The sequence below is a fragment of the Mustelus asterias genome, chromosome 10 (assembly GCF_964213995.1).
Source record: "Mustelus asterias chromosome 10, sMusAst1.hap1.1, whole genome shotgun sequence".
In the NCBI taxonomy this organism is placed as follows: domain Eukaryota; kingdom Metazoa; phylum Chordata; class Chondrichthyes; order Carcharhiniformes; family Triakidae; genus Mustelus; species Mustelus asterias.
Genome location: NC_135810.1, coordinates 58,526,629 through 58,540,419, shown reverse-complemented (window position 1 = coordinate 58,540,419; position 13,791 = coordinate 58,526,629). Strand labels below are relative to the sequence as shown.

General features: G+C 44.1%; 1 protein-coding gene across 2 annotated transcripts in view; it reads right to left on the bottom strand.

Moving 5' to 3' along the window:
* ccdc82 (coiled-coil domain containing 82) overlaps positions 1–13,791 on the bottom strand; it is a 67,597-nt gene that overhangs the window by 23,481 nt on the left and 30,325 nt on the right. Inside the window, exon 6 of one of the 2 annotated variants that reach the window (XM_078221771.1) lies at positions 11,968–12,138. The exons of the other annotated variant lie outside the window; for it this stretch is intronic. Coding sequence (XP_078077897.1) covers positions 11,968–12,138 — 171 coding nt within the window. The remainder of the gene's footprint in view (positions 1–11,967; positions 12,139–13,791) is intronic. 2 annotated transcript variants of the gene reach the window in all.

Genomic DNA, 13,791 nt, shown 5'->3' with positions numbered 1-13,791 from the left:
ACTGACACTCACTATCTAGGTTCACAGAATAAGGACGGCCATTTGAATGAGGTAAATAGAAATGCTTGGAGCCTGTGGAATTGCGACGCAGGATAAATCCGCACCTTTGAGGATGAGGGGAAAGTTATCAGTCAATCTGACATCAGTTAGATTCCAGTCTGAAGGTTTATCAGCTCCCACAGGGAGCTGAATTAATATCAGCTGACAGCACCCCAGCACAGAAATTATTTAAGCTCAGCTGTACGCAGGCTAATTCAGTTCCTTCGCATTACTGGGCAAGGTATTTATATACCTGTTCAGATTCAATCTCGACAAAACAGTTTTAGGGGTTTGTGTACACGGGACAAAATAAAAAGCCTTACTTCCAGGATGTTGCTTGGATTAGAGGGTGTGAGCTATAAGGAGAGGCTGGACAAACTAGGGTTGAGGGGAGACCTGATAGATGTCTATAGATGGCAAGGATTAGAGGCATAGGTAGGGTTGACAGAATCTTTTTCCCAGAGCTGAAATGTCTAATACTAGGAGCATGCATTTAAGGTGAGAGGGGGAAAGTTCAAATGAGATGTGAGGGGCAAGTTTTTTTTTACACAGAGAGTGGTAGATGTCTGGAATGTGCTGCCAGGGGTGGTGGCGGCAGATACGTTAGGGCCGTTTAAGGGGCTTTTAGATAAGCACATGAATATGCACGGAATGGAGCAATATGGACCAAGGGCAGGCAGAAGGGATTAATTTAATTTGGTGTCATGTTTGGCACAACATGCTTCAAAACAGCTTCCATTAGGCACAAACATAAACTGTCCCACACATTTTCACATATTTCAATGTCTATATTGGTTTTAAATTATGCAGCCAGGGTGTTCTATGATGAGAGATTGAACTGATTCGACGTATATTTTCTAAAGTTTGGAAGAATCAGAGGTGATCGCATTGAAACTTGAAAAGTTCTTCAAGGGTTAAACAGGGTGGATGCAGAAGGGATGTTTTCCCTAGGTGGGGGAATCTAGAACCTGCGTAAACAGTCTCAGAATAAGGGGCAAGCCACTTAGGACTTCTCTCAGACGTGATGAATCTTTGGAATTCTCTACCACAGAGGGCGGGGGAAGCTCAGTCATTGCTTATGTTCAACACAGAAATTGATAGATTTCTAGATTCGGGTGATATCAAGAGATATGGGGATAGTGCAGGAAAGTGGTGTTGAGGTAGATGATCAGTAATGATCTTGTTGAATGGTGAAGCATGCTCGAGGGGCTAAATGGCCTACTCCTGCTCCAACGTCCCTATATTCCTTTGTTCCTATGTACCATAGCACCATCTGATGGAACCTTATGGACATAACTGCCTGGAGCTTTCACTCCATCACTGCACAATATTTTTACTTTAACAGTGAGGGTAACAATTCTACCCGTAGAAAACAAAAATTATAATATAATGTGTGCATGTTTACGTTATCACACTATATATGGTAAGATTCAACCAATTTTTAGCTTCCACAGATATTTTTTGGATCATGTCACTCATGTTAAGGACTTTCCTCAGCCTCATGATTAAAATGTGCGCCGAACTATTGCTGCTGTTCACCCCCCGCTGCAGGCTTCCTGAATTTAATTCCCAACACAGATATGCATCTCATTTATTTCTCATCTAGGCGTCAAGCCTCTAGAGTTAGGAAATATTCTTAACAGAAGATAAGAAACCTCCTGATAAGATTTCCTAACTCCAGAGTCTGTACTCTCTGAAATGCTTGACTTGTGGCCTAAACAGAGGAGGTGACAGCTGGGAATCTTGAGGTGTGCGGAGCCGATGACTTTGTCAGGCCTGTGCGGGCCTGGCTGGAAATGACATCAGCTCAGCTGCTGTTAGGGAAGTCTGGCCCAGGTGACTTGCTGGGACCAATGCAGGTATTGGCTGAGGATAGGGCAAATGTGCAGACAGGTTGACATCCTGAGAGAAGCTAACGCACACTGCTGTCATCATGCCATTGTCATTCCGGAGGGTCTGAGTCTCACCACTCATCTGTGGGAAAGCTGATTACAGAAAATGAGAGACACCTTGGAGGCCCCTACCGATTTCAATCTACCAAATAAGGTGAACCTTGTCTCTTCATAGTGAAACCCAGAGGCTGCGTGACAGCTGTTTGAGCTTTGGCTGAAGCTACATAGCTTGGTGACACTGACTCTCCTTATGTGGGCCAGGCTGCAACATTGTTAGGGGTGGCCAAACTCTCTGCAGTAGATGGCAGAGTGCTTAAGTAACACAAGATGCCCTCAGACCCGCGCCCTCTCAAACCCCCCCATGTCGCCACCTTATCATTTAAATAACTGCCGAGGATGCTAATAGTGGTTGAACTACTCAACTGATTCCCGGCTTGGGTCACTGTCTGTGTGGAGTCTGCTCGTTCTCCCCGTGTCTGCGTGGGTTTCCTCCGGATGCGCCGGTTTCCTTCCACAGTCCGAAAGACATGCTGGTGGGGTGCACTGGCCATGTTAAATTTGCCCTCAGTGTACCCCAACAGGTGCTAGAGTGTGGCGACTAAGGGATTTTCACAGTAATGTCATTGCAGTGTTAATGTAAGCCTACTTGTGACACTTATAAATAAACTTTAAAAACTTTAGCTTAAACCTGGACCAGGTTTAAAACTACCTAGAGAGTTAGCAAGGTGTTATAATTTTAATATTTTTGTATCCAAGAAGGTGTAAGTTACAATTCTCCAAAGCTGCTTGATAGAATTTCTGCAGCTCTCCAACTATTATTTTTAATAAATCCAATTTGTACTTTATAGCTTGTTCGTGTTTCTTCTGTTCCCCAGTTTTATGGTGCTGAGCTGACACACACCAGGTTTCTAAATGTGAACTGGAGTTTTACTTACAATGTTAGCAGAGACAAGCTTACTGTTTGCTTTTAGTTTCTCTTTTGCTCTAACCACACCTACAAGCTTGGTTAATAGCACACAGCACAGAGAACAGTTAACAGTCACACCCAGTCAAATACGAACAACTGAATATGACAATCCAAAGGCTCAACAAACACAAAGGATGCATGTGTATTCCAGTGATAGATACAGTAAGAAGGGGCTGTGTTTAACACGGCAGCAATTCTGCATTACCAGGTAAAGGAAGAGTACAGTTTGTGGGAAACAAGGGATCTCACGTAGGTCTGATCTTCGGTGAGTGAAATATCTGAAGAAACTCAAGTCCTATCTACCCGCTCTTATGGTTGGGATAGCCATGAAAGGTCCCATGGCACTATCTGAAGAACAAGTCCCTTGCCGCCTGGGCTAATATTAATCCCTCAACCATAATTTTTAAAAAAGGACATTTATTGATCATTTAGCTCACTGCTGTTTGTGGCCTCTCGTGTATGTAAAATGACTGCCACATCCGCCAACATACCAATCCTTTGCATTTCAAAATAATTCATTGCATATCAAAGTGTTTTGAGACATCCAAACTGGTTTGATGAGGATTATAAATAGAAGTTTCATTTTCTTTCTTTCTTAATGGACACAAGTTATTGTCTGGAAGCTGAAAGGCAGCAGAGAGAAATGTCTCCAGGGAGACGAAAATTATAGTCCTGTCAGAGAGATAGAATGAGAGGAACAGACTCCCTACCACTAAATGTCAACTAATTTAGCTGAATGTACTTTTCCTAATCCTACTTTCCCTTTGTACGGTACTTCCTCCTCATTCACTTCTTTTGTTAAATCTCTTAGTGCTGAGGCGTCTCCTCAAGAACTACTCCAAAGCCAGGCGTCAGGGAACACAGCTCTTTATTCAGTCTACTCGCTCCACACTCCAGACATTGGCTGCCCACTCAGGGCGGTTCCCAACCAGCTCACCCCACACCTCAGGCCACATGACCCATTCCCTTTAAAGGGGCTAAGCCCCAACATACACAACACCCTTCTTCTGCCACAGTTCTTGGACAATCCCACCCAGGCCCTATCCCCATAACCCCATGCATTTACCTTAGCTAGTCCTCCTGACACTAAGGGGCAATTTAGCATGGCCAATCCACCTAACCCGCACATCTTTGGACTGCGGGAGGAAACCGGAGCACCCGGAAGAAACCCACGCAGACACGAGGAGGATGTGCAAACTCCACACAGACTGTGACCTGAGGCTAGAATTGAACCCGGGTCCCTGTGAGGCTTCAGTGCTAATCACTGTGCCACTGTGCTGCCCTGGTGCAAGAAAAATGTAGTGAAGCTTTCTTCACAAAAGTTGTCATCATAATCTCTTCTAACAAATAGTTTATTACATAGCATTCAGGTAACCTTTTCATTATTCACAATTACACATATGGGGTGCAATTCTCCCAAAATATTTCGAAGTGCAGTTGCAGCGGGAAATGTGGTGCGGTTCATGCCGGGTGGGTTGATGAAATTCCGATCACAACCCACCCACACTTAGACAATTTTTTGGAGGTTCAGGTGATCTGCGCTGTGAAAGAGACGTGCGGGGCTTAATGACGGCAGCAAGGTCGGATCCTGAGATCGGGGGCACCCTTTTAAAAATAACGCTACAACCCCACCCCTCCACTCACTGTTTTCAGCACCCCCTTCCCCCCACACCCCCATCCAATTGTCGGTACCAACCTCTACTCACCCCAAGTGTGCAACGCCCCACTCATCAGCAGTCTTGGCATTGCCCATTGACATGTTGGCAGTGCCAGGTTGGCACAACCAGGGCACTAGAGAGAAATACCGGGGCATCGCATGGCCCAGCCATGTCCCTGATGACCAGAGGGCTCCAATGGCCTCACAGAACCCGCAGTGGTCATCATATCTGGTCTCTGTGGGGAGCAGTAGTGATTCTTGCCGGCTTCACTTTGTGCTGGCAGGTGGGTGAATTCCAGGAGCCGGATGAATCCGGCTTAAAATAGTTCCTGCATATTTAAATATGCTAATCTGGTTCATGCCATTGCTGGTCAAGAACTAGTTTACGTTGCTGGCTGGGGGTGGGGAGAATCTCAAATGAGTTTTCCCTGTCTCAAATCACATTATGGCCCCTCTTATGAGCGGGGCTGGAAAATCACCTCCGTGGTATTTATGAAGTGATAAGAATTTAACCAAAACAAAGGCAAGGACCTACGACAAGGAGGACTAATCGAATTGTCATAAATCAGAGGCCGTTCCCGCATGCCCTTTCTTTAACTCTGCACTAAAGAGTCTGGGCTATGTCCGCAGTCTGATTGCTTTCCTCTTCTTCAGCTTTCGGCGTATCTTTCTTTTTAAGTTCATTTTTCAGACGTGAGCATTTTAAATTCTCCTTTTGCATTATCATGTTCCAAATGACTTCTTCTTGTGCCAACAGTTAGTTTTTCCCTTAGTCAAAATATTCCTTTGCCACTTCCAGGATATCATTCAGATGCTTTTTGTGCTCAAGCAGAAAGCTTGATATCCTGTTTGGTCTGCCTGTTAAATATTGTAATCTCTGCCTATTTCCTGATCCTCTTCAGAATGTGCCTTCATTCATTCTTCTCCAGCAAGGTCAACCGCTTCCTCATTCTGAACTTTTATTATTTTTTCCAACACTTTGTACCTTCCTGGCAATTCACAAACAACATCATTGCAATCTTTTTGGGGCTTTAAAGGGTCTTCTGTGTATTTTGCCTAGATTCCTGCTGCTGGATAGGCATCTCAACACTGACAAACACTTTGGATATGGTATCAGTGTCCTTGCTCCTTCAGGGTCACTTTGTGGTTGCAGTCTTTACTATTGAAAATGTTAATTTTGAAATGCTACATTCAACCAACAGATTCATCAGTAATTCCTTTTCCTGTTCAAGGCGGTTTTCTGAGACTTCAAATTCCTCAAGTTTTAACAGAAGAACTATCTTTGTTGAATTTGCTTCTACAAGTTTATCATTTAGACATTTAAACTCCTCAATCAAGTGTTCCACTTCCTGTGGCCACGCCCAATTGTTCCTTCCAGCTCTCTTATTTTAATCTAATTCATCTTTTTGTGCATGAAAGCTGGTTCTCTACACTGATCAGTTTTTCCTTCGATTGCTCTTTAAGTATAGAAAGTTCCCCATGTGGCCTTTCACATTCCTGTACTCTCGACATTCCAGCATTCTTGACATTCCAGCATCGTGTACCATCTACGAGATGCACTGCAGCAACTCACTAAGGCTCCTTCGACAGCATCTTCCAAACCTGCAACCTCTCCCTCCTAGCAGGACATATTCAGCAGATGCATGCGAACCTGCCATGAGGATCTGCACGTTCCCCTCCAAACCACACACCATTCCAACTTGGAAATACATTGCCTTTCCTTCACTGTCACTGGGTCAAAATGCTAGAGCTTCCCCCAACAGCACTGTGGGTGTACCTACACCATGTGGACAGTGGCGGTTCAATAAAGTGGCTTACCACCACCTTAAGAGTGATCAGAGATGGGCAATAATGCTGGCCAAGCCAGTGATGCCCACATCCCATGAAAATAATTTTAAAAGTCTCTGATACAACTTTTGTTGGCCTTGGGCCAGTTATTTCTGCATTTCAGCCTCTTTATAGAGTCTAATGCCGGAATCTTACCACCATTCACACCAGTGGGATTTGCCCATCCTGCTGCAGTGAATGGAGATTTGGCCGGCCGCTTGAACGGCCGGTAAGATCGCGCCCATAGAGTTTTACAGCACAAAAAGAGACCCTTTGGCCCATCATGTCTGTACTGGCCATCAAGCACCTATCTATTCTAATCCCATTTTCCAACACTTGGTCCACAGCCTTGTATGCCATGGCATTTCAAGTGCTCATCTGAATGCTTCTTAAGTGTTGTGAAGGTTCCTGCCTCTACCACCCTGTCAGGAATGAGTTCCAGATTCCCATCACCCTCTGGGTGAAAAAACTTTGCTCAATCCCTCTAAATCTCCTGCCTCTTACCTTAAATCTAATCATTGATAAGCTTCTCAAGTTTGGTCACAATACTTCTGGGGTGTTTGGCAAGTTCAGCATGATCAAGCAACTGCTGCAATATATTCCCCACCATGTTACTGTCTGCGCCTGCCAACTCATTATCCAGTGTAAAATCTACCCTCTCCATGGGTGAGCTAAGAACAATTCCCACAATAACAACTCCCTTTACTAATCACTTTATAAACTAACTTTGTACAAGGGAACAGGTTCTGAGTCCCATGAATACCCCCCAATAATACTTTATCTTTTATCAAGCCATCTGAATTACAAACTGTATCATCAGCCACCATCAGCGACTGAACTACCCCAGTGTCTTTCAAAATATTCATTTGTTTACTTTTGTCGGAGTAATTCCATTAACCTGACTCACTCCACCAGCATCCAGAGAAGAATCTCCTTGACTATCCTGAGCCAAATTCCCCATTCTCTTAGGTTCTGAGGGAACATGTTTCACATGTACCACTGACATTATTTTAATACCCATTTCCTTTATTGATACTCTTTTTTCCAAAGTCTCCTGAAGCATCCCTATCACTGTCACCAATTTACTCTTCAGGTTCCCACAATGTGCTTTTTACAACCCTATCTTACAGCAATGAAAGCATCCTGGTTGCTGTCATTCACTTCTATTCTTATCACTATCATTTTTATTGATTAGAACAGATTCTGCCTTCTCCTTAAAGTCAGATGCTGTTCTATCCATCCAGCTTCCCTGTGGGTTTACAGATGGAAATCTACTGCTCTCTAGCAGCTATGTTATATATCATATCCATCTGCCAGAACTGATGCTCCTCTTATTTTAGAAACCTTGTGGTCTTCTAGCTATAACCTGATGGCTATGGAATGCTGTTTGAAATACTTTCATTATCATTAGCTCTCTTACATTCTCAAAATTCTGTTCAAGTTTCAGCACTCAAAACCACCAGTCCCACAGTATTTATTTCTCGATGTCAAATTCATTTGGTCTTTCATAGAATTCCTACAGTATCAGGCCTGCTCCAACAACAATCTCACCCAATCTATCCTCGTAACCATATGTATTTACTCTGCTAATCCCCCTGACACTAAGGGCAATTTAGAATGCCCAATCACCCTAACCTGCACATCTTTGGACTGTGGGAGGAAATGGAGCACTCGGAGGAAACCAAGCAGACACCAAGCAGGGGAGAATGTGCAAATCCACACAGACAGTAACCAAGGCTGGAATTGAACCCAGGTTCCTGGTGCTGTGAGACAGCAGTGCTAACCACTGCGTCACCATGATGTTCCGTTAAAGTCCGAAATTTTAACTAATAGGCTTTGGGGCCATGCTCACAAGCATTAAGTCCCATGATTGTAACTGGCTCACAGTTTTGTAGATTGTTTTTCTGAAAGATTAGAATAAACCTCAATTGCTTTCCCCACTAAAACACTCAGCAAAACAAGAGTCCATGGTTGGGATTTTCAGGCAGGACCCGTCACTGGCGCGACAAAAAGTTTGGTGAATCAGCAAAACGTCCATTGACATTGGCGGGAATGTTTGAAAATACTGGCCCATGCGCCGTTTGGTCACTCTACCACTTTTCCAAATGAGATAAAAAATCTCTCAACTCTGTCCTCAGTGAACCTAGGCACACGGTGAAGGTTCCTTGTTCAATCAAATCTCTGAATTGGATTATAAGAACATAAGAAATAGGAGCAGGAGTAGGCCATCCAGCCCCTCGAGCCTGCCCCGCCATTCAATAAGATCATGGCTGATCTGAAGTGGATCAGTTCCACTTACCCGCCTGATCCCCATAACCCTTAATTCCCTTACCGATCAGGAATCCATCTATCCCACTTCAGTGGGCAGAGAATTCCAGAGATTCACCACCCTCTGAGAGAAGAAGTTCCTCCTCAACTCTGTCCTAAACTGACCCTTTATTTTGAGGCTGTGCCCTCTAGTTCTAGCTTCCTTTCTAAGTGGAAAGAATCTCTCCATCTCTACCCTATCCAGCCCCTTCATTATCTTATAGGTCTCTATAAGATCCCCCCTCAGCCTTCTAAATTCCAACGAGTACAAACCCAATCTGCTCAGTCTCTCCTTATAATCAACACCCCTCATCTCTGGTATCAACCTGGTGAACCTTCTCTGCACTCCCTCCAAGGCCAATATATTCTTCCGCAAATAAGGGGACCAATACTGCACACAGTATTCCAGCTGCGGCCTCACCAATGCCCTGTACAGATGCAGCAAGACATCTCTGCTTTTATATTCTATCTCCCTTGCGATATAGGCCAACATTCCATTTGCCTTCTTGATCACCTGTTGCACCTGCAGACTGGGTTTTTGCGTCTCATGCACAAGGACCCCCAGGTCCCTCTGCACAGTAGCTTGTTGCAATTTTTTTCCATTTAGATAATATTCCAATTTGCTATTCTTTCCTCCAAAGTGAATAACCTCGCATTTGTTAACGTTATACTCCATCTGCCAGATCCTCGCCCACTCACTCAGCCTGTCCAAATCTCTCTGCAGACCTTCTACGCCCTCCACATGATTCACTTTTCCACTTATCTTTGTGTCGCCTGCAAACTTTGTTACCCTACACTCAGTCCCCTCCTCCAGATCGTCTATATAAATGGTAAATAGTTGAGGCCCCAGTACCGATCCCTGCGGCACGCCACTAGTTACCATCCGCCAACCAGAAAAGCACCCATGCTTTTCTGATTCAACTCATCACACGAACTATTAGCCTCTCTTTCACCCCATTAACTAAGCTTTCGTTTTTCCAGGGTAAACTATCTCTCTTCTTTTTCTCTTTGAAACTCTCTGGCCCTGGTTTTGCCGACACGGCCGCCCCAAAATCGGGGCGGCGAGGCTCTCAGAACAGCATTCACTGTTGGCCTTGGGCGCAATCTTACGAGCCTCGGGCAGCCGTGCCAGTAAAATCAGGGCCTGTTTCTTTCCTCATCTGTTTTCTCCCCTGCTAACTCCTCTCTGGAATTCTAGTTCGAGCCTTTGCATTTCCATTTCATTTGCTTTTTCCTTTTTCTTCATTTTTAAGTTCAAGCTTTTGTTTTTCTCTATCTCTTCCTGTTCCAAGCTGCTTCACCTGCAACTAAATTTTAGCTAACTCAAGCTGCACTGTACCTGTGTCAGCCTCCTCTTTCTCTCATTCCAAATGCTGGGATATTACCTCAATCATGTCGGCATTTTTCACCCCTATTTTTAAACTGTATCTTGATCCTTGTACACTTGCCATAGAGGCAGTACAGTGAATGTTCACCAGACTGATGCCCGGACTGATGCCTGGGATAGCAGGATTGTCATAAGAGGACAGATTGGTTCAGCAGGACCTGTATTCACTGGAATTGAGAAGGATGAGACGGGATGTAATTGAAATGTATAAAATTCTGACTGGACTGGTCAGACTGAGTGCTGGGATGTTGTTTCCTCTGGCTGGGAGAAGTCTAGAACAAGGGGTCACAGTCTTAGGATGTGGATGAGACCATTTAGGACTGAGATGAGCAGAAATTTCTTAATTCAGAGGGTGGTGAAACTGTGGAAATCAAGCCAGTAAATATATTGAACAAGAAATTAGATAGATTTGTAGACTCTAAAGACGTCAAAAAGTTTGGGGAGTATGACATGGAGATAGAGGATCAGCCATGATCATATTGAAGGGCCGAGTGGTCTCCTGCTCCTATTTTATATGTAAATGCTCACCAACTATTGATTCTATTTTCACTCCAAACATTCCACCTTTGATTCCTGACACCAATCCAACAAAGCTCAATGCCAGCTTTTTGTTAAAAAGTTAGTTTTTAAAGCAGTATGGTTCAAAAGGGTCACGACACTGATTGACAGTGAGGAAATCACAATGGAGTAAGGAGAATTATTCCTTTTGGTGTTCTTCACCATTCACCTTGCCCTCATTGCTTAGCTGTTTAATGGTAGTCATGATGTGGAGATGCCGGCGTTGGACTGGGGTAAACACAGTAAGAAGTCTAACAACACCAGGTTAAAGTCCAACAGGTTTATTTGGTAGCAAAAGCCACTAGCTTTCGGAACAGGCTGTCCCTTCGTCAGGTGGGTGGGACTCCCGCCCACCTGACAAAGGGACAGCCTGTTCCGAAAGCTAGTGGCTTTTGCTACCAAATAAACCTGTTGGACTTTTAACCTGGTGTTGTTAGACTTCTTACTTAGCTGTTTAAGTCAGGGATCAGCCACTCCATACAGGCCATGTGCCAGTTCAAACTCAAGTTATGTTGTTATCAGCCAGGATAGTGGAGAACCTCCAGTAGGGAAAATCATCTCAAGCTCCCAGTTCTGACTGCCACTGAGCAGCCCCTGCAGTGGTGTGTGTGTGTGTGTGAGACACTGAAAATAACCAGCAGATGGAAGTGGCTGAAGGTGTGTGTGTGCATATGTGTGTGCGTGCTTTTGTATGTGTGTTTGTGTGTGATACAGAAAATAACCAGCAGATGGCAATGGCTAAATATGTGTGTGTGTGTGTGTGTGTGTGTGTGTATGTCTGTCAGCGGGCAGACATGTGTGTGTGTGTGTGTATGGCAGTGTATATGTGTATGCGAGAGTGTCTATGTGCGTGAATTTGTGTGTGTGAGGGAGTGTGTGTCTGTGTGTGAAAGCATGTATGTATCTCTATGTTTGTATCTGTGTTTCTGCAAGTGAGAGTGTGTGTGTGTGTGTGAGTATAAGCATGTGTGTGTGTGTGTTGTAAGCATGTCTGTGTATGTGTGTATGTATGTGTGTAAGTGGATAGTCACTGATGAAAAGCTCAACCTAGCTGTGATGCTACTTTTTACTGTTGGTATATCTTTCAAGCCACATTGCATCAGCTAAAAAAAACTCCAAGATTAACCCGCAGAGGAAGATGGTCATTTTTCTGAACTTCCCAACATCTGTGGGTTCATTTGAGAGAATTTACAAAAAATGAACGGCAGTTAAAATGTCTAAATACAACCATAATTGTGGGATACAGAGTTTATCTCACAAGGCTTTCAGAGCTGTGACAGCTTCCTTAACAACCACAACATTGCAAATCTCCTACTTTCTCACTTCAGTTTACCTGTTTGTCATTTGACATGAAGCTGTCTTGTTCCAAACTCTTGCTGTCATATAGCTGTCCTGATAGGGTAACTGTAAATCTGCAGTAACGTTGCAACTCACAGGCCTGACATGATGTTTTGAAACCTGGATGTTCTTTCAACTGAAGGTTAGGATAACAATCTACACGTTCCTGTAAAAATAATAACAATACATCAAATATCTAGCAAGAGCCAGGTGAAACCAAATAAGTTGAAAAAGCACAATAATCAGGCGAGAGTGTAGTGGCAGTGAGAATGTGTCAGGTGCTGGCACAGGATTCTTCTGTCCTCAGAAACAAACAGAATATTTATTCAGATCAAACCAAATGAACAAATGCTTCTATTTACATATGATAATTGAATGAAAAAACAAAGAGTGGAATTTGTTGGAGCAAAGACATCTCAGAACTTTATTCCTGCACCTCATAGTCCAAATATTTTTGCCCTGTCAGTTTCTGGACACAAAGATGAAGAAAAAGGCAAAATTAGCATGCCCCAAAGTACTTTACATCCATTTAAGCACTTTTTAAAGTGTATTCACTGCTGTTTCCTTCTGCTTAGGCAGTCCCTTAGGATCAAGGCTGACTGGTTTGCACTCCAGTTCGATGGGTTCTGAGATGGCTGGGAAGCCCAAAGCATGATTTTCATTTGCTGTCACACGCAGGGTAAGCAGTGCTGGACATTTTGCTTGTCTGCTCTCTCCAATGCCTCAACTTCACTTCAGTGTCCTCCCACTGAAGTCTCTTGATGTGTTCAGTACCTTCTGAATTAACCTTCTCTATTTTGGTCAGTCACAAAACTCCATGAGTTGGTGGGGATGTTTAATCTCCTTAGGAATGTCATCAGTAATGGTGACCATGAAACTATCATTGATTGTTGTAAAACCCCATCTGGTTTACTAATGCCCTTTAGGAAAGGAAATCTGCCTCTTTTCCTGATCTAGCCTACATGTGGCCATGATGTGGAAATGCCAGCGTTGGACTGGGGTAAGTGGCCCACAGCAATGTGGTTGACTCTTAACTACTATCCAAACATTACAGTGGCACAGTGGTTAGCACTGCTGCCTCACAACGCCAGGGACCTGGACTCGATTCCTGGCTTGGGTCACTGTCTGTGTGGAGTTTGCACGTTCTCCCTGTGTCTGCGTGGGTTTCCTCCAGGTACTCCGGTTTCCTGCCACAGTCTGAAAGACCAGTTAGGTGCATTGGCCATGTTAAATTCTCCCTTAGTGTACCCGAACAGGCGCCAGAGTGTGGTGACTAGGGGATTTTCACAGTAAATTCATTGCAGTGTTGATGTAAGCCTACTTGTGACACTAATAGATTTAAAAAAAGAAATGGTTGAGCAAGTCTCTCAGTTCAAGGGCAATTAGGGATGTGCAACAAATACTGGCCTTGCTAGTGATGCCAACATCCCGTGAAACAATAACATTTTTAAAAAAGACATATACCACAATTGGACTTGTCTCCCTTCTTGAATGTGACCATGATCACAGCATCCCAGAGATCCTCCAGCCTATACTCCTCTTCCCAGCTGAAGGCTATGAGGTTATGCAGCTGTTCCAGTAGTGTACCTCTGCCTTCCCTTTGAATTTTGGCAGGGTATCCACCTGCTTGAGGGACTTTATTGTCTTCCGTAATCGAATGGCCTTTTCAACTTTGTTCCAGGCTGGGATAACGCTGAGACTTCGCCGGATGTGGCAGGAGTTGAAGACTGGATCAAGTTGAAGACAGTATCTTGTTTGAGGAGTTCTTCAAAATGTTCCCTCCAGCTAGCACTGACCGTCTCTCTGTCCTTGAAGCACT